The sequence below is a fragment of the Symsagittifera roscoffensis genome, chromosome 7 (assembly GCF_963678635.1).
Source record: "Symsagittifera roscoffensis chromosome 7, txSymRosc1.1, whole genome shotgun sequence".
Lineage (NCBI taxonomy): Eukaryota > Metazoa > Xenacoelomorpha > Acoela > Convolutidae > Symsagittifera > Symsagittifera roscoffensis.
The window spans coordinates 44059733-44087219 of NC_087068.1; the positions used below are offsets into that span (position 1 = coordinate 44059733).

The window sequence follows — 27487 nt, forward strand, 5'->3', positions numbered from 1 at the left end:
ATCAAAAGCCGTTAAATTGAAAAAAATAATCTGATACCTAGAATGATATAAAGTATGCACATACATAAACTACAATTGGCCAATTTTTAATAGTTTATTGCCATCCATTTAGAATACAACTTAACTAGAGTCGCTAATTAGCTTCTTCTGTTCAAATAGCATTTCGTTCATCTCCCCCAGAGATTCTTGTTTCCGCGTCTATGACTGCAGCTATAGCTTCAATTTCAAATTTAGCACCAAATGGGAGGGCTGCGACTTCAACGCAAGACCTGGCTGGCTTATGACCATTGGAAGGCCCAGATTCTCCAAAAAACTGGACATAAACCGAGTTAATAGATGGGAAATCTTTCATGTCAACAAGAAAGACAGTTGTTTTGATCACGTTTTCAAATGAGCTTCCAGATGATTCTAGAACATTCTGCAGGTTCTTGAGAGCTTGTTCGGCCTGGTCCGTAACTAGGTCACCGACCAGTTTTCCAGTTTGAGGATCATTTCCTAAAACATGCACAAACTTTAAGAAGGGAAAGGATTTTGTTTCTCCATAGCATTTGTTAACATTGTCAGATAACCAGGGTCGGATCTTGGATTTTCTCGAAAGATGGCGAAATTTCAAAAAATTGTCGACTTTTTGTCGACTTTTTTTTAGGTCGACCAAATTGATTTTTCAAGCGCTCCCAGAACAATATAAAGACCCTATTTTGACCAAAAATTTTGCACCGCATGCAAATTTATGAAAAAACATTTAAAAGGCCGTTTTTGGGCACTTTGTGGAAAATTTTGACAAAAAAATTCCGTTTCTTCGGCACGAGATCCCCTTCATATAAAAAAAACTGTAGGTTGTTCGGTCTAAAATGTATGTCATGATATAATACCAAAGGGGATACCCTATGGCTGAATTCTTGAATTTTTAGGGGAGATCCTATTGGAATTCGCCTCACTCTTCTTAGTGAATAGAAAATAAAAAGCTTTCATTTAATTTTCTTATGATTTTATTTATCTAACTTAGTTAGTTTTAGATTATTATACCAGTGAGTTCAGCACCACAGAGGATTTAGGGGGAGGGGGGCGGACGCCCCTCCCCATCAGATATTCGACCCCCTGCCGACCCAAAGGTTCCCCCATTTGTACTATTTTGAGATATCCATTTTTGGCTGGCTGACCCTAAAACTTTTCTATAGGCGCCTTTGGCGCTAAAATATACTAACTTTGAGGGGGGAGCGTGCGCCGAAAAAACGCGATTTTGTTAGCGAACATTTTCCAAGAAGTGCTTAAAAACGCCTTTTTTGGTGTTGTTTTAAAAATTCGCCAATGATTTTACAATGATTTGGTAGAGGGTCTTTACAATGATTTGGTAGAGCTCAGAAAATCGGCTCTTTTTCCTCCCCACTCCCCCCCCCTCACCCCACCTCACACAACTATAAATTTTATGATGTATAGAGTGCTTTTACAAGGTTCGTTATGGAGCTAAAATATGTTTGGCACAACTTAGTTAGTCTGCATGTCAATTTTCATAACGATTGGACAACGTCAACAGTAGTTTTTTTTGTAAAAAATTGCAGGTGGGGGGAAGGAAAGGAAAAAGAGCCAGAAAATCAAATTGGTCGACCTAAAAAAAAGTTCGGCAAAATTTTCGATTTTTTTTTGAAAACCCGCACGCTATGGATCTCGCAGAGCAATGGATCTCGCTACCAAACGAAAGCAAGCATGAGCAAAATTTGAGAGCGGCCACAAATTAAGAGCAAATGTGAGTGCACGTTAAGGCAGAGAAAAATAGAATTACGGAAGAGAATCGAAAACACTCCGTAACAAGAAGAACTGTGAAATAAGAAGAACTGAGACCAACTAATCATTGAAATCCATTCTTCTTTACCGGCAAGAAGATAATCTTTCAAAAAAAAAATTGGAAATTTTTGAACAACGAGAATGAGAAAACCCGCCAATGTCACATTTAAGCAATAAAGACTGGGTTGAGAACGGTGACCATTATGGCTCGTACATCTAACACCGGAGAAGTGGTTGAACAAGAATGGATAAAAGATGTTTTCATTTTCATCAGGAAAATTTAGGATCTCCAACTAAAACTTTTAACAGAAACACCTAATCCAAAATTTAAACCAAGCTATCATAAACAAAAAGTTGTTTAACCATCTTGAATTGACAAAAATTGCTGAATGACAGTACAGAGGCTACTTTTACAAACAATTTAACGGTAAGAAGAGAAAAGCGAGCATAAACAGTGAAAAACTAAAAAACTGCACTCCAAAAGGTCACTTATTTTTTTTTCAGCAAAGCTTATTACCTGTAAATTATGTCAGTACAAATGGCATTTTGGTAGACAATGTAAACTGAACAACAAAACCTCGCGGGTTTTCTGCGGGTTTACCGAAAGTGCAATCCACAGCTCTAGAAAAATCTTGCTTTGAGCGTTTTTTTTAATTTTAGCTTATAATTGATTGTTAATGGCAAAATTAATAGACAGAATAACAAATTATTGAAGCCAGTTTTAAAAGTTAATTCTTTTTTGATGGGTTATAATTGTTTTTCTTTTCATAAAAAAATTATCCATTAGAATCAATTTTTCATCAGTTTGCAAAATTTAAATTTTGATAATTGTCACATTGATGACATTTGAATAGCCTCGAAAGTTTCATTTGAAGAACAAAAAGTAATTTTTTTGAGATGTTAAGAAATGCTCGATGGATATAAAATGGCCGTCAAACAGGAAAAATCTGTTTTCATTTAAAAAAATGAGAGGTTACTTTTTAAAATTTTTGAGACTGAAAACCCTTGGAAGGCAAATAATTTCAATAAAAACCTTCTGGGCCAAAAAAAAACATCTCCGAACTTCGTTCCTTTTCAGATCGATAAATCAGTTTAAAAAGTTTGTTCCAAACCTTTCTTGTTTTAAAACCTTTGCTAATCAATAATCAAAAAATTCATTTACCATTGAAGTTATATTCATATCGGAGCATTTGAAGAAATGAAAAAATTAAATAGTAAAAATAGTGAGAACAAACATTTCTATACAAAATAAAAAACAGCTTGCAAATGAATGACTCGCGCAATGGGTCGGAAGAAATGCTAAAACAACTAACAGGAGAGTGATAAAATTACGATAGCAGTTGCTTCTGGATTGTTAAAGACAATGAAAAGAATTACTCAACAAGCGAACTGGAATCCTTGGAGGTAGTATGCGCCACAGAATTTCTTAAATTACCTTTACGGCTCACAGTACGATATACTGGTGTCCCACTCTTTAACCCTACGATATTTAACCCCCTCTGTTTACACCCCCTATATCATAACCCCGTAACATGATAACCCCACAACAATTTAACCCCCTTTTAATGACGATAAATTGTTCCAAATTAAGTCCTTTTTATAAGTACAGGAGTAGTCCAATTAAGCTTACTAATTGAGGCCTGAAAAGCTAGTCTTAATTCACTTGATGCCTCTAGCATCTCAAAAGTAATTGCATTTCGATTAGTTAGAGAAATAATCCCTCACTCACGCGTTTAAAACAGAGATAACCTACATGGTGCTAATTGAAGGCAACAAAAGACGTTTGTGAGTTTTATAAAAAATCATACTGCCTATTTCTTTAACCATTGTTATACCACTCTATCAGATCAGATATAATGTTTGAAGCGTCATTCCATTTTACTTTATCTTCGAAAGATAAACAAATGCTAGTGGTATCAGGCCACGAGTATTACCTTAAACGAAAAAACAAAACAACAACAAATTGGAACTGCTCAAAGTACCAAACCCATAAATGCCGCGCAACAGCAATTACGGAAGGAGAAAATTTTATTGAAACGAGGGGTCAACATAATCACGATATTTCCACGGGCAAACTTGATGCTCGACTATTTTTGAAAAACATGTTACCCGCACTGGCTTTTGAAAAAGAAGAAGAAATAGGAAATTCATACGATAAAATAGTGGAAGAAATTCAAATAGTTTGCGATCGCACCATAAAAGAGTCGGAAAAAATAGCGAAAGTTGACGAGCTTTGCCTTTATTTTGGATCTAACTACATAAAAAGTCTCGTCCCGAATCGGGAAGCCCTATTCCCCCCTTCATTATGGAATCAAAGGGATGCGGCATCATCGGGTTTGGCCAGAACAACAAATGCTGTAGAGGGCTGGCATTATGGCATACAGTCATACTTCAGTGGATCGCATCCCGGTATTTGGAAAGTGATTGCAAATTTGCAAAAAGACGCGTCCGTCCAAAAACTTAATTTCTATAACGCCTCGAGTGGGCATCAATTTACAAAAAAGAAAAAATACCGGGTGCTCAACGAAAAAGTGCAGAATATTATGCATGTTTACGAAGAAAAAACTGATTTGCATTTCTTTCGCGCTATGGCGAACTTGAGTTAAATATTTGCTATTTAATCTATATTGCCAAGCAATAAAATTTTTTCCAAGTTTAATTATTTTCCTTGATTTTTCAAAATTGAGCTAGAGTCGATTTGAAACCGGCAAAATAATAATTACATACAAGGTGTTGACTTTTCTTTTCCCTCCGCCCAACCCTGTAAGGTTAACCCATTTATTGTACCCTTGATATACCCGTTATCATATTGACCCGAAATTCAACTTTTTTGGGAAAATTGGAAAAAATTTTGTGCCGCCAGGGATTCGATCCTATGAACTCTAGATTTTGAGACTAATGCTTTAACCATTATACCATGAGGCCTTTGGTTGTCATCCGAAAATTTCTTCCAACTTTGGCTCTTTGATCTTAATTAAGCCCATGTTTGAGTTTTCAAAGCGTAGATCAATTCTGTCGGCGCCAAAAGATCAAGGTCAAGAAATTCAAATGGTTTTGGACTGTTTTGTATATGCACCAATTTGAATCATGTCGGTCGGATTCGTTTTCAAGTTCATATCAAAGTCTAGACTATCGGCAAGGTCATTTCTGTTCAAATCTAAAACGCATTTAGCAGCGTGCGTGTTAACTCATTTTGGTTCGCAAAATTTTTCGCAATTAAAGCTTTGATGTTTTCCGACGATATGGTTCCGAATCCTTTTCAAGTAACTTTCACTTTGATTCTAACAATTGGTTTTAAAAAGGGGTTAAATTGTAGTGGGGTTATCTGATTTGGGGGTTATATGAGAGGGGGTTAAGAAAAAGGGGGTTACAAAACACGGGGTGATAAGCTTGGGAACCCGATATACTTACCGGCCACAAAGATTTTTGGTGAGATTTTAATTCAAACTATTTGATCAAAGCCAAGCCATGTAAATAGGTCAAGTGAATCATTTACTACTGTTCAAATGCTAATTTTTCCATATCTCTAGAAAAAAAAACGTTTTTTTTTTTTTCACTAATTTTATGTCAAAGTTACCAGCGGGTTAAAAAATACTCACATTGCATTAAAACGATTAGTTTTTTCTGGTATCAGTCAACAAAATTATCCGTTTTGTAAAACAATTGTTGAAAAACAGATAGTTATCGACATGGAATTAAAATGAATTGGATAGACATTCCAATAAAATGGAATTTGTAACCGGTACGACAGTTCCTGATCAAAATAAGACAATAGTTGTGAGGCGTGTAAAAATACTGGGTGCCGGACATCAAGCCGACGGGACTTCAAGCCGAATCGTAAAATTAGGGACTTCAAGCCAAATAGTTCCTTAAAAACTCATGAAATATGATTATTTTGAAAATTTTTTTGAAGAATTTCTGAATTTCATGATCTTTCTTCACAACTTATTGGCGTTTTCATAAAATTTAAGCCTCCAAATGATGTTACGGAAAGTTGAAAAGTAAAACATGGTTGAAGGTATTTTTCATGTTTATAATTTATGTAATTTATGCATTTAAAAAACCAGCTGATGTTTTAAACGGATGCCAATCACAAGTGGTGCATTGTCATGAATAACGTTTTATTATAGACTAAACTTGCCAAAACTTTTGAAAAATAACGTTTTAGAGATGATAAAATAGTGTTTTGAGGTGCTTGTAAAGTTTTAATTTTGGCTTGAAGTCCCTTCGGCTTGAAGTCCCGTCGGCTTGTTGTCCTAGACCCAAAAATACTAAATGTCAAGCCTTTATTATCGAACATTTTGACTTACATAGCAACTCTTCTATTTTGTCTGTTTTCATTTTTTTATCCAATTACTGTCATCTGTATGTTTTTGCTTCATAAGGTAGAGTCGAACATGGCTAGTGTTTCTTCAGTAACAAATCAAAAACTTCGGCAACAAATCGAACATTGTATTATGTACAGTGGGAGCCATAGTCGTACGGACTTGTTGAGAGAATTGTATCTAATGTAAAATCGGAATTACTAGCTATGTCAATCAGGCAACTTAAGCTTCCCTAAACTTGGCATTTAATTAAATCATGCTTAACCTGAGATCTTTCAAATTATTTTAAAAAACCAGAGCGTGACACTTGAGGCTAGTAAACTCAAAGGGTCGACATGACTTGGAAGGCGGCCTTCAGATTTCCTGAACCCGATTACCAGGTGTATCACTGGTGACGGCTTCAACTTCGTTTTTGTTTCATGTTGTTTATTATTTAGCCCAAAATCTATCTTCGCCATAGTTTTGCAGAGAAAGTGCAACAAGCTGACTAAACAATTTTTCTGCAGAAAACAATCAATTATAATGGCTTTTGCAAAAAAGAATGATTTTAATGGATTTGTGTTTAAAAAAAGATTAATTATAATGGAATAAATATCGTTTATAATTGATTTTCAGTAAAAAAAAATCAATTATAATCCATTAAAAAATGGGGTTCAATATATAACTTGCATCTCTAATCAATTATATTGTCCAATTTTTTGCCACTTAAAATCTTTTGTAATCGTTTATTACAAATGAATTCCCAGTGCAGGAGGTTCTATAGGGGATATTCATGACATGAATTGTCTCACATGAATTAAAGAAAAATGCGGTAAAATGTTTTAATAATAGCATGATTTGTTCCGAACTAATGAGTAATAAATTTGACTTCAACAAAGTGACTTTCAAGATATGTTCATCAAATTGTCTTGAATATTTGGCGACCAAAACTGAAAAAGATATCGAAGTCTACAGCAAGTCAACAGGGACAACTTCAGCTACCCCCCTCAACTTCAAGGCAGAGTCCAGGACACAACCAGCGGTTCCACCTCACAACCAACATCTCCAACGCTCCATAGGCAGAACCTAGGACAGAACCAACATCTCCAACGTTCCATAGGCAGAGTCCAGGACACAACCAGCGGTTCCACCTCACAACCAACATCTCCAACGTGCCATAGGCAGAGCCCAGGACAGAACCAGTGGTTCCACCTCACTACCAACATCTCCAGAGGTTCATATGCAGAACACAGGTCCTGACCAAGGGTTCTACATCACAACTCAGGCTAGATCTATTTCGAAAACATTTTTTTCTTCAAAAACCTTTTGTGCTTAAACTTAAAAATTCATAATCTTGCTACAAAAGTTTCAAACCCATAATCGATTTTGAAAGCTTTATTCAAGTTCGTGCTATAGCAAAACCCACATTGTGCTAAAATTTAAAACCTCTAATTTGAAATGTTAGTGCTGAATCGGTTAATTTAATTTTAATCCTCGGGGTACTAAGGTAGTACCTAAACACAAAAAAAAACAAGGTTCCCACTTATACAAAAAAAAATACTCATAGCCAAAACCCGATAGCCAAAACTTTCTAGCCCAAAACTAGCTGCTGCGAATTTTCAAAAGCCTATTTTTCCGAAACGTTTTCTTTAAACCCATATCTAAAAAAGGTTTTACTAGCCATATCTACAAAAGTTTTACAAAAATTTTGAAAGTCTCAAAATTTTTTTAACTCATTTGAACTCTTAAAAAAAGAAGAAAGTTTCACCGCTTAGTCCTTAACAATAATTAAAAAGCTCACATCTGCGTGAGCTGTAGCTCACTTTGTTTAATTAACCACCGGGCTAACCCTCTGGCTGGTTGACTTTAACAAAAAATTAAACGTAACTTATACAAAAAAAACCTTGAGAAAGCTCAGAACAAAAGCTTCATTACCGGAACTACTTTGCGATCGCTGCCATCCGAGCTCGTAAACTTTTAATACATATTTTCTACTCTTTGTACTACTTTCTTGAATGGCTCCAACAAAGCCGACCTTACAACAGCTACTCAATCAATGGAGACGCCGCTACAGTACTTTCGAGGAGCTTGAGGAAGAAGTAACGAGGCAAATAGCCAACTCAAGCGAAATCGAGTACGTTAAACTCAGTTTTGAGGAGATAACCACTTGTTTTGATCTGCTTGATACGCTCGCAGACGACTTAGCCGCATTTTCTACTCAGGAAGCACAAGACTGCCTCAACACTGCTTCAACGCTACGAAAATGAAAGTGCGACCTACTAATCAATGTTAGAAAATACGAAAAGGTCTTAACAAACGATGGTTCAGTTTCCACAAGGTCTAACAGCCCACTTAGAGTGCACGGCACATCTGCAACAGCCAGTGTACCAGTAAGAAGCTCAAATACTACTGAAAACTTGGCCAACAACTTCATCAGTACTACGGCTGCCGACTTCTCAACTTACACATCCACCTACGGCTTGAGTACATTCGACTTAGACGCTCCCCAACGCTACAGTTTCCCACCTCTACCGGGAACCAACAGAGCTATGGATCAGACAGTCAACGGTGTCATCACTACTTCTACAACTGATTTCAGATCAGTCTCACCGTCTGCAAACCCGTGTACTTTCAACTTTCGAGCTCCACTACAATACAACTTCTCGCCTCCACCAGTTTCCAATGAAAATCACATTTGGAACGACAACTCAAGACTTGAAGCCCAGATGTCAACTGGCAATAATCGATATGGTCTGCTAACAACTTCACTTGCAAATAGTCCTGCTACTACATCTGAACAGTTCGTTACCAACCACTTCAACGACCATCATAGGACTATCCTACAATCACACGAACAACAACGCAACAGCCTTTTCGATAATGAACAAAGACAAATCACCAACCACACTACCAGTCATCCGACCAATGCCATCAACTACAGTTTGAAAGGATTCATATTGCCAGATATAAAACTACAAAAGTTTGACGGCAACCCACTGGAGTGGAACAACTGGTTCGAACTCTTCCAGACTGCGATTGGCAACAACCCACACCTAAGCCCGGTTGAAAAAATAAGTTACTTGCAGTCATTATGCACTGATAATGCTAAATCTTTAATAGAGAGCTACGGAACCAATTCTTCTCAGTATGAACAGGCAATACTTGAATTAGTGCGTAGATACGGTAACCCAAAATATGTGGTGTCAGCGTTCATCAGGGATTTTGAAAAGTTTGACAAATTGATACGAAGCGAACCACAGGGCTTCATAAGATACGCTGCTTTCCTAAGGAAACTATTCCACAACTTCGAACTCAACGGCTACACCGCTGATCTAAATTCTAGTAACCTGACTCGACTTGCTCGATCAAAACTCCCAGTAACTCTACTAATGAAGTGGGAAGAACACTGCGTGCTGCACGATCCCGATTATACTACACTCAAAAACTTGACGCAGTACCTCAATAACTACTCGCGAGCATGCGAGAACCTGGACATAGACCCGCCGACTCCAAACCAAGCGGGACGAAATCGCCAACCTATGAAGCAACAACAACCCGACAGCCGACCCAACCAAATTACTTCTATGTCCAGGCAAAACTACGACAAATCTTCAGGCATATCAGCAAGACCAACAACTTTAACATGTCCAATAGATAACCAACTTCACTACGTTGGAAAACGTCCGGACTTTTTGAAACTTCCCGTAGATCAACGGGCAGAGCTGGTGAAGCAACATAAGCTGAGCTTCAACTGCTTAGGCCAACACAGATTTAGTGAATGCACATCGTCTAAGCGATGTTTCATCAACAACTGCGGAGGGAAACACCATTCAACTCTACACATCGACAAAAAACCGTTTCAAACGCACAACCAAAAATCAAATAACATGCAGCTTGGCACTACAGTAACCAAGCCCTCGGAACAAGCTGAGGATCCAATACAAAATATGAACAACATCAGAAATCAGTTACAATTTATGCCGGTAACACTGTTTAACAATGGCATCAAACTAGATTGCTACGCCATACTCGACAACTGCAGCAGCTGCTCATATATCCTCAGCAAAACAGCTGAAACACTTCAGTGCAAACCAAGCCAACAACTACAGCTTAGCGTACGAGGTGCTTTCAGTAAGGACAAAGTGTCTTCCTCGCTGGTCCGGCTTAGTATCGGACCACATAACGCTACAAAACCTACTTTCACCCTACAATCAGTCTATTCAGTTGAAGCTCTGAGTTTTGACGATATCGACGCAAACAACCTTAACAAAACGTGCTCACTCTACAATCACCTTCGACATGTCAATTTTCCTGAACTAGGCGACAACACAGTTCAAATTTTGCTTGGCGTAGATGCTTTCTGGAATATTGCGGAGCGCGATATCAGAAAAGGTCCTACAGGCACCCCCTACGCTGTAAAAAACCTACTAGGTTGGACGATCACTGGCCCACTCAACCAGAAATCTAATAGTTCCCGATCAAATTCACACTCAACTAACTTCATTGACTTAAATGATCAAGAAGACGCTAATCTCACTGAATTAGTGGAAAATTTTTGGAAAGTAGAAGGATCAGGCATCCAGGAAGATAACAAAGCTACATACTCTGATAAAAGCAAACGACAACTAAGATTTATGGAAAAAAAGTATTGAGCACGATGGAGATCGCTACAAAATAAATCTACTCTGGAAAAACGAAATAAAATTGCCAAACAATTATCCGGTAGCTAAAGCTCAACTGCTATCGCTACAAAAACGGCTCAGAAAAGACCCTGAAACTATGCAACTCTATAAGAAATCGCTTAGTACCGACCTGGAAAATAACTACGTCAAGCCCGTTACTTTCCAACACCCACAACCTGAATTACCTTGGTACCTCCCACATCACCCTGTAACTAATCCAAACAAGCCCGGAAAGGTACGCAGAGTGGCCAACGCTGCCTCAACCTACAAGGGCGTCTCGCTGAACTCTTGCCTCGAAACTGGACCTGACCTCCTGAACAACATGTTTGGACTTCTACTACGATTCCGGGAAAAACCTGTGGCTGTATCGGCGGATATTGAAGGTATGTTTATGCAAATAGGTATTAAAGATGAAGATCAAAATGCGCTTCGCTTCTTTTGGCCTACTAAAAATGGTATCAAACAATACCAATACACGCGACTTATCTTTGGTGCAAAATGCTCACCATCCATTGCCATCTTTGCGCTTCATCAAACAGCTGCCGATTACTGCGTAACCAAACCCATTATTGCTCAACTGCTTCACAAAAGTTTTTACATGGACGACTTTGTTCACTCGTTCAACACGACACACGAGGCTAGAGACTCTACTACGCAACTAAAATCCTCCCTAAGACAGGGGGGATTCAACCTAACTAAGTTCGTATCTAACACTAATGACGCGATCTACTCCATTGATGGAGGCGAAGTTTCTACTAATGCTACAGTGCATCGTGTTCTGGGTGTCAAATGGGACACAACTGACGATACGATATTCGTGCAGCCAACAACCAAGCTAAATAATACTACATCATCTACACTCCGAACAGTTCTTTCTACAGTAGCAAGGGTTTTCGACCCCTTAGGCATCCTAGCGCCGTTTGTCATAAAACTCAAAATTCTTCTGCAAAACTTGTGGAAGTCTGGTATCTCTTGGGACGAAACCGTGCCCAGTGACTTTGTTCCGATAATTGACAAATGGGTTGACCAATGCAAACAAGTACCCCATGTTAGACTGCCGCGCTTACTTGGTCCACAGCTGTCACCTATTGATATACAGCTTCATGTTTTCTGCGACGCGTCGCAAGACGCAATGGCTACGTGCATCTACTTCCGAACTGCTTGTAGCTCTGGCATACACGCTACTTTCTTGATTGGCAGAACAAAGGTAGCACCACTGAACCAAGAGAGCATTCCTAAGCTGGAAATACAAGCCGCCCTTATGGGTGCTCGGCTATGCAAGTTCGCTACTGATGAAATGCGGTCAAAGCCCCACTCCACTCACTTTTGAACGGATAGCACTACTGTTTGTCCTGGATCGCTTCACCTGGTAAACTGAAAACTTACTGCGCAAACAGAGTTGGTGAAATACTTACTTTATGCAAAGCCGAACAATGGAAACACATCCCTGGTAGATTCAACCCAGCAGACAGTGCTACACGGGGAATTGAACTTAAAGACGTAGCAAAGCTCTGGTTGGATGCACCACAATTTCTACTCAACAATGAGCCTATTTGGGGGACCAACGAAATAATGGAACAAAGTAATGCTACAACGGTTAGCCCCTCAACTACACCCTTAATCGATTCTTCCAGGTTTTCAGATTGGTTTCGATTAGTTCGGGTCACAGCTCGGGTTATAGTTTTTGTCGATACACTTAAGGGAAACGGTAAACGTTCTACCACTATGAAAGACCTAGAAAAAGCTAAGCTCCTCCTTTATCAACAGTCCCAGCAAGAAACCTTTGGTGACACCTACAATCAACTACGAACCAAGCAACAAGTTAAAAACAAAGACAAACTGCAACAGCTGTCACCTTTTCTCGACAACGGTGTTATTCGCGCGCGAGGACGACTACAAAACTCAACTTTACCGGACGCAACAAAGTATCCAATAATTCTTAACGCAAAGGACCCAATTGTGCGCATGATGATCGAGAGCGCTCATCGCCGCTGCATGCACCACGGCACTGAGTACATTCGCAACTACCTGCAACAAAGTTTTGTCATCATTGGGCTCCGAAAAACACTCAGACAGATAAGACATAACTGCTTTCTCTGCAGAAGATTCCAAGGCAAAGGGCTACATCCATTCATGGCCGACTTGCCGCCAACTCGTTTCGACGATCCGTCTGACGACCCATTTCCGTTCAAAAACACAGCAATTGACTATATCGGGCCATTCTACATAGCAACAAAGGATACAACTGAAAAAAGCTATATTTGCCTCTTCACATGCCTCTCTACTCGCGCGGTTCACCTGGAATCGACAGACAACCTTACTACGAACAACTGTATAACGGCAATTAGACGTTTCATTGCTAGAAGAGGCACACCTAAGCTTTTAATCTCTGACAACGCTACTTACTTCGTCGGCGCGCGTAAACAACTACGCTCAGAACCAATCAAATTCAACGAAACCACCCTAACTGAAACGCTACAAATCCACAATGTTGAATGGCGCTTAAATCCTCCGGCTGCCCCCATTTTGGCGGCGTGTGGGAGCGACTCGTCTCATTGATAAAACGAGCATTCTTACTAAATCTCGGTTCTGATCGACTATCAAGAGATCTATTTGCTACTATCGTAGCCGAGACCGAGGCAATCCTCAACTCACGTCCGCTAACTCATGTCAGTAGCGACCTTGACGACGACCTTCCACTGACACCCAACCACTTCTTAATGGGTCGTCCATTCGTCTACGCTCCAGCAGCAGCCTTCTACGAAGCATCTACCAATAAACTGTCCAACAAGTCCTGGAAGCGAGCAAAAGATAGACTTGACAGCTTCTGGAGGCGTCTACTTAAAGAGTACGCTCCGACTCTCATCAGAAGGACTAAATGGACGCAACCCGAGGAACCACTCGAAAAAGATGACCTCGTATGGATACTTGAGGACTTTACACCACGAGGCATCTGGCCACTGGGTCGAGTGTTAGAAGTTTTTACCGGCTCGGATGGCATCACGCGCTCGTGTAAACTGAAAACAGCCCTAGGTACTTTAACGAGACCAGCGGTGAAACTTGCCCTCGTAACCCCAAAAAAGAAGATTTAAGACCACTTTAATTGTTTTACAACAACAACAACAAAAAAAACTTGGCTCAACTCCTTCCCCTTCGGTTCCAAATAAGATCTCCCTCCCCCGAGGATATTCATGACATGAATTGTCTCACATGAATTAAAGAAAAATGCGGTAAAATCTTTTAATAATAGCATGATTTGTTCCGAACTAATGAGTAATAAATTTGACTTCAACAAAGTGACTTTCAAGATATGTTCATCAAATTGTCTTGAACAGGGGGGATAGTCAGAAAGATCAGGATTCTGCTGCTTTATAAAAAAATATGATTTTTTTTCGTCCATGAAAATTTTCATTAATCATGCATTTTACACAAAAAATTGTTTAGCTCATTTTTTTTGGTAGACAATTCATCTTGAGTGTTTTTGTCATACCTTGCAGTAAGCTGCTATTAAAATTTTTCTTCATAGAGGCATGTTGTAAAATGTTAGATTTAGTATATTTATCTCTGGCATGAAAACTGAGTTCATAAGATGCCTTTCAGGTTGCTATTTGATCAAATTCCATATAAATTCAACTCAATTTTCTTTATAAATAAAAACAAAACATTTTTGCTTCATTTTGTTGAAGTTTTTTGTAAACCTTTTGTTTCGACTATTTGTGAAGACAATATTTGCGCTCGAGTGGTATTTTTCTCCAGACAAACTTTGACCTTTAAATAGCAATTTTAGAGAAAAAACACTGCTTCTTGAGCTCAAATTTAAAAAGACATCTTAACTTAATTACTATTTGTAAAGTTATGGAGGTTTAAAAATAGCAATTTTTGCCAATTTTTGACCTTTAACGGGCGATAAATTTCGCGTTCGCATTGCATAAGCTGAAATTTACCACCTTTTATATGTCGTTCCAATTTAGATTGATGCGTTCCCTTTGGTTTTTTTAAATACTTTGCTGTATGCAAATATATCTTTTTGTACTTTGCACAGCGTGTGGGAGAATTGTTTTCGAAAACCTCAAAAAAGATAGAAACTTTATCTTTTTTGTTTAAATTTTATCTGTTCAAGATTGAAATTAAAATGAAAGCATATCAAGACCAGCTAGTCTAGCGGTAACGTACTTGACCTGAAACCGAAAAGTCGCCGGTTCAAATCCCGGTCCTTCCAAGTATTTTACTACTAAAAAACTTGGAATACACTTGATTTGAACCGGATAAAAAATGTTCCTAAGTCAAACTTGTTTTTAAATGATGTTCTGGACATGAACTTAATTAGACTTTTGCCAGAATTGACTTCTAACTTCTGGCAAGCGTGAAAATCCCCACTTATTGGCAAAAGTAATGACAATAAAGTCGCTTTCGATTTCGATTTCGTTTAAAACTTGATAATTTTGTTCCGAAACAGATATTATTCCGTTGTTTCCTCTTAATGATTTTCGATAATTATTGAAGGAAATATATATATATATATATTGAACAATCGTGTTCTCAATCGAGATACATACAGCCAGTCTACAGACCGACGATATACTCGACCGACTCACCACAGACCGAACACAGGTGGAAACATGGTCCGCCGACAATTGAAGACAAACCAGACGAAACCCTTGACGACTCAGTTTTTTGTGAGTGAGAAGTACCTCAGTGAAAGGTGATTGTGCAATTTCACGAAGGTGTATGCAGACAGCTACCTGCAAGTGAGACAGGAATCTCCCCAACCGTTTTTGATGGCCGAAGTTGACAAACAAGACGTAACTTTTCAGTTTAGTTTCTTCATAAACCAGAGCTATAACTGTTTTACGATCCTTTAAAGTTTTTTTTTGTGACCCATCAAATCCATTCAGTGTGCTAAAAGGTTAATTTCATTATGTTTACCGTGCTTTTGCCAATAGTCTAACCCGAATACCCCACCCAGAAAATCCGAAATTCAAAAAAAAAATCGAAAATCGAAAAAATTTGACTAAAAATTAAAATTTTGGTTTCATTTGCTAGTTTATAGTTAGTAGTCGATAACTCAAACCCGAACCCACCGTTCCAACCCGTTAGAAAAAAATTTTGTGAAAATTTTTGAGAAAATTTTCGCAAAAAATTGAAAAATCCGAAATCGACCCCAAATCGTCTTCAATCAGCAAGCACAATAGTAACAACGATACAGCACTCACGGAATTCGAACTGCGCAACATTCTGCTTTATTACAAAAGTAATATTGCTGCAATTGTATATTGTCAACGAGTCGAAACTCCTAATATCTACGATTTGCTTTGCTCAACGGGCATTTTAATTTTAAGCGTTGACTGGCGACTTAATCTCTAAGCGTAAGCAGAAAGACACTCGCTTACTCCGTCAGTACTTTCACCAAGAAACTGACCTTGAACTAAAGTCTTTCTCGATAGTCCGAAGTAATACGGCAAACTTAAGAAAAATAAAGAACAAAAAAAAGCGACCCTCTCAAAAAAAGCGTCGTGCCGAACGCAACCGCCGCCTAGCTGTCGAATCTGCAGCAAAGAACCTTTGATATTCTTTGTAGTGTCAATGTATTTCAATTTGTAATTTAATTCTAAATTACTGTTTTCCTTTTTTTTTAATTTCCGCTCGCTCTAAATCGTAAAGGTGAACTTCCCCAGCCCCTTTGTAAAGTAAAGTGTGACGATCTTTATTGCAACTCCGATTTTTTCTGAGCAGGTGTGAAGAGTGACATCACACTTGACTTTTTAATCCCCTTTTTTCGATAATTCATAACCGCCCGCTTTTCCTTTATTTAAAGCTAAGTCATGACAGATAAGCAAGCTCAGAAGCTGTCTAGGTGTTTTGACGGACGTAGGAAATATGAGGAGGAATTTTATAGGCTCTATTCAGATCTGAAAGACTCACTCTTAGCAAAGGTAAGGACAGTCAAAGTTGAGAGGTCTATCCAGCAGTGCCAAATAGCAATAGAAAACGCAATAAGGAAAAACGACGACCTTCGCATTTTGCTCAAAAAACGCTAGAACCTAGCAGTGCTCTCGCTGATCTTGACACTTGGTTGATCAGCATTACTTGCGCTCGAGATGAAATGCTGGAATTGTCAATTAAGCACTTGGAAATGGCGAAAACTTTGTTTCCAGAGACTGGAGATGCTGACCCGCAAGCATCGCGAGCTGCTTCAACTGTCAGCCGGTCCACCCGATATAGTTCCCTGCACTCTAGAGCGTCTTCAATGACTTCCCGTCAGCGCAAACGCGAACTCGAAATAGCAAAATTGCGACGTCATGAAATCGAGCGACAAAATGAAACAGGTATCCGCCTAAAAGAAAAAGAAAACGAATTGGCTCTTGAGACACTTGTTGAGGAAAACAAACGAAAGCCAAAATAGGCCAAAATAGTTGAAACAGAGTTAATGGATGATGATTCGGATATTGATACTGAAATCAATAAAACCGCTCTGCCTTCGAGTAGAACACAACAAGTTGTCGCTGAAAACCGAACAAAAGATTGGGTAGATGAAGCACTCATTACACATTCGTCGGAACTTGCATCAACTATAACCATTGTTCCCCGACAAGAACCTCAACCTCCAGGCATCGCCAATTTGGTTTCTTCGTCTCTACCACCAAGCACGGTTGATCTAATAAACGTCCACCTTTTTCCATCCAGTAACAACCCAAGCGTTTGCCTACCATTACAATCGGTGGTATCATCTACCGTTCATAATTTGAAGATTCCTTCTCAACCTCTCCCACCGCCGCCGCCACCACCCCGCCCCCGTCCTCGCCCCCGCTTCCTTTCATTCCACGTATGCGAGCAGCAATGGTCCCCACATTACATGCTTCTGTCCCAATTAATACAACAGTCAATACGGCAACCCAGCCGGTGAACCTGATTCCTATTACTGCTCCACCAGCGAGTATTAATAACTCAACTCGTGTTTCAACAAATCAACCATCCTTCAACCATCCACATCCAGTTCGTTATATACCCAATATGAATAACTGGAGAATGGCACCTCCAATCACTGCGCCATTTACCGCATCAGATTCTAAAGTATCCCAGGCGTTAAATACCGTTCAAACTGTCACACCAATAGTGCAACCACCACTTTCACAATACCCGTGCACTGTTGGAGGGACAGTGTTTTACAATAACCAAGCGCAAGTGTCAACACAGCAGTTGTCTCAAGTCCCCAGCTATCCACATAGTGCCTTAGCTTATCCGACATCATTCGTTTCTCAGCCACACAATTTCGCTTCAACCTCAGTTCAATCACCACCTAATGCAGTAACCCTTGAAGATTTAGAGGAAATACTAACTTTCAACCGTAAGGTTCCATTACCACCGTGGAACCTTAGGAAATACGGTGGCTGTCCACTTCAGTGGCTTGAATGGATTGGACAATTCCGAAGTGCTGTGGACTCTCAAAACTTGTCAGATGATGTTAAGCTGCACTACCTTAAATCATTAGTCAAAGCTGAGACTGCCTTAGCTGAGTTTGCCTATAGTGGTACGATGTACAAAGATGCTCTCATGAAACTTGAGAGAAAATTTGGCCAACCTCAAATAATAATACGTGCATATCTGGACAAACTTTATAATTCACCGCCCATTAAGATGCATAGTTCCGACAGCATCATAAGTCTTGCATCTATGATAGCAAGCATAGTTGGAGTGTTCAAATCTTTACATTACAACGCAGTCCTTGAAAGTGCAACACTTCTCGATAAAGCAATAGAGAAGCTCCCACCTAAATGAAAGAGTCTTGGTCGTTCCACACCGTAAAACGGAGTTTGTATGCTCCGTCTTTAATTGATTTCAATCATTGGCTTGAGGATAAAACTGAAGCGCATGAACGTATGCGTCTTTCATCAAATTACAATAAAAATCAGGATAATTCGGTTCGGACAAAAACCAATGTTAAAATATTTGCCGCAAACTCGCAAGCTAAGTTTGACGCAAATATTCAATATAGTCCATGTTTAGTTCGAAAAGGCAAGCATTCAATTTGTAAAATGTAGCGTTTTTAAAGAAAAAACTCCAACACAGCGTGCTAAATTTTGCGCTGAAAATAAGCTTTGCTTTTCTTGTTTTCAAGGAAATCACATGTTTAGGAAATGTCCCAAGCCCAAAACTTGTCCTAAACCACAGTGCAAGAGCACTCATAATGTGTAACTGCACGGCGCAGAACGCGTTTTCCCTACAAATAACCAATCTGGTTATGCACCGCACACAACTGCAGTCGATCCCGCAGTTCAAACTCCGCAAAACAATACTTGTGGGACATCCCTTATGAATCTAAAAGGACTGATACCACTTATAAATCTCATATTATCATCAAATGACTCTGAAACCACCGCACTTGTGTTATGTGACACAGCTTGCAGTCACTCTTGTTTTTCACCTGAACTCGCTCGCAGACTCAACCTGACAGGTAGGAAAAATGATTTGACTGTCAATGGCGCCAATTGTTCCGAAGATATTACTTCAGAACAAGTTGATTTGAACGTTTCTACTGAATTTGATCCAGATATTTTGTTCACCGTTTGTGCATATGTAAAAAGCAACATTTACATAGGTTCAGATATAATTAACGTTCGTAGGTTGCAAGAGAAATACTCTCACTTGGAACCAATTGATTCAGTCGAATTTCGGCACGCTGATGTCGAAATGATTTTAGGTCGAGATGTTTATGAGTACATTTGTCCTCTGGAATACTGCCAGGATAAAAGCCAAAAATCACCTTTCGCCGTTCGCCTCCCAATTGGATGGGTCTTAAGTGGTCCACTCCCTGCCTCCACCGGCCTGATCTCAACATGCTTGCATTGTAACATCGAAGATGTAAGTTTGGTAGAGCAGGTCAAATCTTGGTACGAATTTGAATCATACGGTACGTATAAACAAGTAGATGCCCGATTGTCAGACGATAAAAGGGCGAATAAAATTTTAGACGCATCAACTATACATGATGGTGATATGTACGCCGTTGGGATGCTTTGGGCCGAAGACCACTCACAGTTGCCCAACAACTACTACTCCGCCTTAGCACAACTTAAATCTCTGGAAAAACGTTTAGACAAAGACACAAACCTCAGGGCTTTATACGCAAAAAACATTCAAGAAGATTTTGACAAAGGTTACGTCATCAAAGTGAATACACATGACTGCACAAATCGTTCCGCTAGGGAATGGTATCTTCCTCATCACCCCGTGATTAATCCAAATAAACCCGGAAAAGTGCGCCGCGTCCTAAATGGTGCAGCCAAATTTCATGGATCGTCACTTAATAAGGCTCTTTTTGTTGGCCCAGATTTGCTTCAGAATCTGCTGGCCGTTCTAATGAGATTCCGTCAACATCAACATGCATTATCAGCTGATATTGAAGGCATGTTCTTTCAGGTTGGTGTTCTCCCAATCGACCAACTGTCACTTCGTTTTCTGTGGCGGGAGGATCCCACAACCGATGTGGTAACGTATCAAAACACGCGACACATTTTGGAGCTCGTGACTCGCCCACATGTGCTAATTTTGCTCTTCAAAAGACAGCTCGCGACAATCAAGTCTTTTTCCCCGACGCAGCGTCAGCCGTGATGCAAAAATTCTATATGGACGATTATCTTGATTCGTTTCCCGAACCTGAACAAGCATTAAAATTAAGTAAGGACCTTGTAGAACTACTTAAGTTAGGAGGATTTAAGTTGACAAAATTCGTGAGCAATGTCAAAGAGATTCAGAAAGAGTTATGTACGTCAAGCGACATTTTAAGTCAAGTTAAGGAGATTCTAAGTAGTGAAGGTCAAGAATCGCATGTTCTAGGTTTGAAATGGGATCACGCTCTCGATACATTGGTAATTAGTCGAGGTGTAACAGAGAACTGAAGGATACTGTTACCCAACGTACAGTTCTAAGTTTTGTCTCTTCAGTTTTCGACCCTATTGGGTTAGTCGCTCCGTACACTGTCAGAGCCCGATTACTTCTTAAAGAGATTTGGAGAATCAGTGGTCAACAATGGGATAACCCACTTCCTTTGGACTTGAATGCCAAATTCCTCGAATGGCGGTCTGGTCTACCCATCCTGGGTCAACTGATCATACCGAGATGCTACTTTCCACCCGCAGTTGACAAAATTGAACTCCATATGTTTGGTGACAGTTCACAGGAAGTCTTCTGTGCAGTTGGATTTCTCCGTGCGCGCATTATTGATACACATGAGACAAACTCGCCTTCATTTTGGGTAAAGCCCGCGTAGCACCAATGAAGGCTATTTCCATCCCAAAATTAGAGCTGCAAGCTTCTTTGCTTGCTACACGCCTCAAAATAGATATCATGAAAGCACTTTCGATCCCTATAAATGTTGTCTTTATGTGGACTGACAGCACCACTGTGCTACAATGGCTCCATTCGACTGCAAAGCAGCCAGTATTCGTCGCTAATCGAGTAGGCGAAATACTGAAAGTTACCACTGTGGACGAATGGTATCACGTAGATACTGAAAACAACCCAGCTGATACTGGTACTCGAGGTATTGCCGCTGAAGCCTTGAAGGACAGCAGCTGGACTCAAGGTCCCAGCTTCCTCAGAACCAGTGATTGGCCCTTTCGACCAAATTTCTATGTGATTACAAAAATAAAATTAAAAGGTCCTATCGATGATGTCATCGATACTGCCACTAATTTTGTAATCAATCCGTTAGTCCCTGAACCCGTCATTAAGTGGAAACTTTACAGCTCTTCAAAAGACAGCTCGCGACAATCAAGTCTTTTTCCCCGACGCAGCGTCAGCCGTGATGCAAAAATTCTATATGGACGATTATCTTGATTCGTTTCCCGAACCTGAACAAGCATTAAAATTAAGTAAGGACCTTGTAGAACTACTTAAGTTAGGAGGATTTAAGTTGACAAAATTCGTGAGCAATGTCAAAGAGATTCAGAAAGAGTTATGTACGTCAAGCGACATTTTAAGTCAAGTTAAGGAGATTCTAAGTAGTGAAGGTCAAGAATCGCATGTTCTAGGTTTGAAATGGGATCACGCTCTTGATACATTGGTATTTAGTCGAGGTGTAAACAGAGAACTGAAGGATACTGTTACCCAACGTACAGTTCTAAGTTTTGTCTCTTCAGTTTTCGACCCTATTGGGTTAGTCGCTCCATACACTGTCAGAGCCCGATTACTTCTTAAAGAGATTTGGAGAATCAGTGGTCAACAATGGGATAACCCACTTCCTTTGGACTTGAATGCCAAATTCCTCGAATGGCGGTCTGGTCTACCCATCCTGGGTCAACTGATCATACCGAGATGCTACTTTCCACCCGCAGTTGACAAAATTGAACTCCATATGTTTGGTGACAGTTCACAGGAAGTCTTCTGTGCAGTTGGATTTCTCCGTGCGCGCATTATTGATACACATGAGACAAACTCGCCTTCATTTTGGGTAAAGCCCGCGTAGCACCAATGAAGGCTATTTCCATCCCAAAATTAGAGCTGCAAGCTTCTTTGCTTGCTACACGCCTCAAAATAGATATCATGAAAGCACTTTCGATCCCTATAAATGATGTCTTTATGTGGACTGACAGCACCACTGTGCTACAATGGCTCCATTCGACTGCAAAGCAGCCAGTATTCGTCGCTAATCGAGTAGGCGAAATACTGAAAGTTACCACTGTGGACGAATGGTATCACGTAGATACTGAAAACAACCCAGCTGATACTGGTACTCGAGGTATTGCCGCTGAAGCCTTGAAGGACAGCAGCTGGACTCAAGGTCCCAGCTTCCTCAGAACCAGTGATTGGCCCTTTCGACCAAATGTCTATGTGATTACAAAAACAAAATTAAAAGGTCCTATCGATGATGTCATCGATACTGCCACTAATTTTGTAATCAATCCGTCAGTCCCTGAACCCGTCATTAAGTGGAAACTTTACAGCTCGTTTCTCAAATTATTGCGCGTAGTAGCATTCATCCTCCGATTAAATCCTAAATTTAATCATTTCCGTGGAACAATCGCTAATATCGTTAAACCGTCTGAGATAGATAAATCTCAACGAATGTTGTTTCTCCTTTCTCAAAAAGAAGCGTTCCCCTCAGAGTTCAAATTATTGAGTTCTAAGAAATATGTTCAGAAGGTAAGCCCTATTGCAACTCTCTCCCCATTCATTGACCCCGATGGACTTCTTAGATCCATAGGACGCATTAGTCGTCTCTCTGAACTCGAATTTAAAAATAAATATCCCACCATACTTGATGGCCGTCATCCATTAGTCAAATTGTTTGTGGTTCATCAACACAACAAACATGAGCATCAGTCAATTGACTACCTACGATCTGTCATCCAGATAGAATATGCAATCTTAAAATTAAGATCATTGCTCCGTAACATTGAACTTAATTGTAAAAACTGCCGAAAGCGAAAGTTGAAAACCATCACCCCTTTTATGTCTGATCTGCCAATTGAGCGTCTTGGATACCGCCAAGCGCTCTTCAACAATTGCGGACTCGATTACTTCGGACGCTTTCACGTAACAATCCGTAGGAGTTCGGAGAAACGTTGGGCGTTTTTGTTCACTTGTTTGACCACTAGAGCCATCCATATTGAAGTCGTACCATCAATGGATTCAAGCTCCTGTGTCATGGGAGTAGAACGATTCATCGCTAGACGAGGAACTCCATCGAAAATTTGGTCCGATAATGGTACAAACTTTGTCGGTGCAGAGAAAGAGCTTCTTCTGTGTACTCGAGCATGGAATGATCTTGCGCCCGCTCTCCTTGTCCACAAAGGCATCGAATGGAAGTATAACCCACCATCTTCACCACATCATGGTGGCTCTTGGGAACGTCTTGTACGTAGTTGCAAGAGAGTTTTCTACTCCATCCCCACACCCCGTAAATTAACCGACGAGGTACTCCAGACCACATTTTGTCTGGTGGAACAGTCCCTCAATGCGCGTCCACTTACAGCGGTAAGCAGTGACCCGAATGAGATTGAGGCTTTAACGCCAAATCACTTCTTGATAGGCCAGCGCTCAGTTAGTTTCCCGTTGATTGCGACGGACGAACATTTCGATCATCGAAAGCGTTATCTTCGCGCACAAAGATACACTAACGCCATCTGGACTAGATGGCTACGCGAGTACGTTCCCACTCTCAACAAACGCCGTAAATGGCACACACCTACCGAACAAGAACTCAAAGCCGGAGATCTTGTTTGGATCGTCGAGGATAGTAGCCCGCGTGGTTACTACCCTCTCGCTCGCGTTAAAACGCTTAACTATGGCAAAGACGCTACCGCCCGTTCCGCACTCCTTAAAACCGCAACAGGAGATTTAACCCAACCTCTTGTTAAACTCGCCCCAGTTCTCGCTCCGTTGGGGCCCGAGGATGTTCAAGATTGAAACTAAAATGAAAGCATATCAAGACCAGCTAGTCTAGCGGTAACGTACTTGACCTGAAACCGAAAAGTCGCCGGTGCAAATCCCGGTCCTTCCAAGTATTTTACTACTAAAAAACTTGGAATACACTTGATTTGAACCGGATAAAAAATGTTCCTAAGTCAAACTTGTTTTTAAATGATGTTCTGGACATGAACTTAATTAGACTTTTGCCAGAATTGACTTCTAACTTCTGGCAAGCGTGAAAATCCCCACTTATTGGCAAAAGTAATGACAATAAAGTCGCTTTCGATTTCGATTTCGTTTAAAACTTGATAATTTTGTTCCGAAACAGATATTATTCCGTTGTTTCCTCTTAATGATTTTCGATAATTATTGAAGGAAATATATATATATATATTGAACAATCGTGTTCTCAAACAAGATACATACAGCCAATCTACAGACCGACGATATACTCGACCGACCCCACCACAGACCGAACACAGGTGGAAACATTATCAATTACTTTAATTTTAACTGTTTTATTGAAAATAAATAGCATTCGGAAAATTCAGGGTTTCGCCCTAATACGAGTAGTCTTGTGTAGTCCTAAATTAGTAACCAGTTATATCAGCTTGATATATTGTGAATAAACTATTAAAACTTAAAGTAATTTGGTAATTGGGTAGTAACCTTTGCATATAAAGTTAAATAAGTGTCATTTGGTAAAATCTAGGATCTGTATTCTTTCCCCCGCTTGCGAATTTTTACCGATAAACGTTTGTCCGCAAAATCCGATTGTTATGAAAATTTACATGCGTAATGATTACCCATTTGCAAATATATTTAAAATTGATACTTAACCTTATGAAATTACTCCCTACGCTATTATATTAATGGTTTAAAAATTGATATGAAGAATACTTCAGCCATAACAAATATATTTAGTTTTCAAACTTAAGCTTTTAATGCCACTCGTTACACTATGAAATTGATGCTTGCAAGGTTGTAAGGGGAAGGCGAAAGAGCCAAATTCTGTAGAGGAGTCAGACATTTAGAAGTTGATGCGCTAAAATTCGAAAAAACAATTTGAGGTAAAAAGGAGTTTTAGGAGGTGCACTGTAAAAGGTTAACTTTTGCGTTTTTGTGTAAGTGAGTGTATGATTCATAAAGTAAAGCAAAAAGTTATTCCATAAAACACATTCAGGCCTTAATCGAAATTTTCAAGAGATAAATGGCGGTATTTCACGAAACTGATGAAAAAGCTTACAATTTTGTTTCTAGATAATTTTTTTCAGCACTTTGCTCCAAAAATTGAAAAAATTTTTTTTTTGTTTTCCCCAAATATTTCTGCATCGCATACAGAAATAGGAGAAAATTTCACTCGTTTAAAAAATGTTTCCTGACGGCTCTTTTCTACTACGCCTCCCCATTTTCCTTTTTCTTAGTTGTCTTACATGTTGTTGTGGCTGAATGCGTGACGATGCAATTTAAGCTACGAAGAAAAGGTGTGTTCTCAATAGTTAAGTTGATCACCATGTCAAATGTCATTACATAATGACAACGTAAAAGTAGTTTTTCAAAATTGATTTTCATATATTGGGCAAATGTAAAAAAGCCTCTTTACCATTATAGCCCATTTAGCAAAGTATGTTCTTTTACCGTTCCCCCATCTCCGAAAAAAATATCGAGTGCCTGTCCAAATGTGTTTGAAATTGGATAACATCAAGGCATGCCAAATTTCCCACCAGATATAAACAAAACACTTTCAAAATCCCTAATTATTTTACATTACGAGGTTGTGTATGATCATTTAGAAAAATCACTGGTGGGACGATGTTAAAAAAAATTTGGTACTAGGCTGTGGGTGGGCCTATAATGGAAAAGAGACATAAAACTGGGTTGGTGTCAAAAGCGCCTTAAAAATGATTTCTTTAGCTGTTACGAAAAGAGTTTTTTTCTCCCTTCCCCAACCTGCAATTTTTTGCAAGTGAAACTATTGTTCACATTGCCCGATTGTTAAGAAAATAGTATGCAGACTAATTACTCCGTGATTAACAAATTTGGCCTTCATAACTAACTTTGCAAAACCGCTCGTTAAAAATTGATGCTCGTGTGAGGTGAGGGGGGGGGGAAGAAAAAGAGCCAAGAACTGTTGTCATAATGAAAAGGAGGTGGCGCTTTTCGACTCCTGTCCGCCTTTGAAATTTTATATTATTATGATTATTGTTTTACGTGTAATTTTTGCTAAACGCGTAAATTTAAGATGCAAGGCTCGAAAAACATATCTGTTCACAAGAGTTAGTTAGTTCACCATGCAAAATTTCATGGCTCTTTTTCAGTCCCCTCCTTTAATTTTTTTCTGAAATTCAGTATAGAAAAGTTTATTTGAAATGACTTTACATGTTGAAAACTGCATCAAAACGTGTCAACGTGAAGAGGTGAACAAGTTTGTGCAATATTTCTTACACTGAAAATGCCATGTGAACAATTTTTGAACAGCTTTATTTTGTAATTTTACGAGGGGGTTGGGAAACTGGAAATGAGCAAATTTCATTACATTATGAAAATGAAAAAAAAATTTCAAAGCTGAAGTTCAAATGGAGGGGGAATTGAAAAAAAAGAGCCCAAAAAACCTATCAGAGCGCCTCAAAATTACACTTTTTGCTGAAAACTTCAAAAGCGGGTTTGTTCACTTACCAATTTGTCCGGACGCATAAACCACTCCGGCATGTTTAACTGAGTGACTGTACGGACCCAGTGCTTTGGGTGCCCGTTCACTGTTCACCACTGTAAGCTGACTCGACATGGTAACAACACTGCCACTCTTTTCTCTGCGTTGCAACAATGGTAAGCTACTATTTGCAACTCCACAATTTGCAGGAGAAAAAGGAAAACCGTTCCTTGAAATACTATAAGGAGCGTGTTTTGTGTATTGAGTAACAACAGAGGAAATGAATTTTTGGCTGGTAAGAATGAAGGGATAACGATTATGAACTAGAACACGTGTATTTATTGGTATGTTCTTGCTGTTGCAACGATTTAGCTCGCAGATATTCTTATGTTGAAGAAAATATCGCTTGAAGATTGAATGCTTACCAAGAGTTGCGATTATTCTATGTTGGGTTAATTTGATCATTTTCTGATTCAAAACTTATCGTTGTGTAACAATGAAATAGTAAGTTTGATCAAATAGCAATTTTCTGATAGATTTGTTCATTGAATCATACCATGTAGATGAAGATAAGTGTAGATGATCATATCTTCATGAACAAGAAGTTGGGTTCTTGGCTCGCTTACACTCCCGCCCAACTTGCAAGTGTTCCGCTATCA

At 39.4% G+C, this 27487-nt stretch overlaps 1 protein-coding gene across 1 annotated transcript; it reads right to left on the reverse strand.

Annotated features, from left to right (window-relative positions):
- Positions 1 to 11: 11 nt before the first annotated feature.
- On the reverse strand, positions 12 to 27331 carry LOC134851588 (uncharacterized). Its single transcript, XM_063867731.1, has 2 exons — positions 26855 to 27331; positions 12 to 495 (listed from the first exon to the last, which is right to left on the reverse strand). The coding sequence occupies exons 1-2, from the start codon at positions 27291 to 27293 to the stop codon at positions 152 to 154; spliced, it is 783 nt and encodes a 260-aa protein (XP_063723801.1). The 5' UTR covers positions 27294 to 27331; the 3' UTR covers positions 12 to 151.
- Between the last annotated feature and the right edge of the window lie 156 nt (positions 27332 to 27487).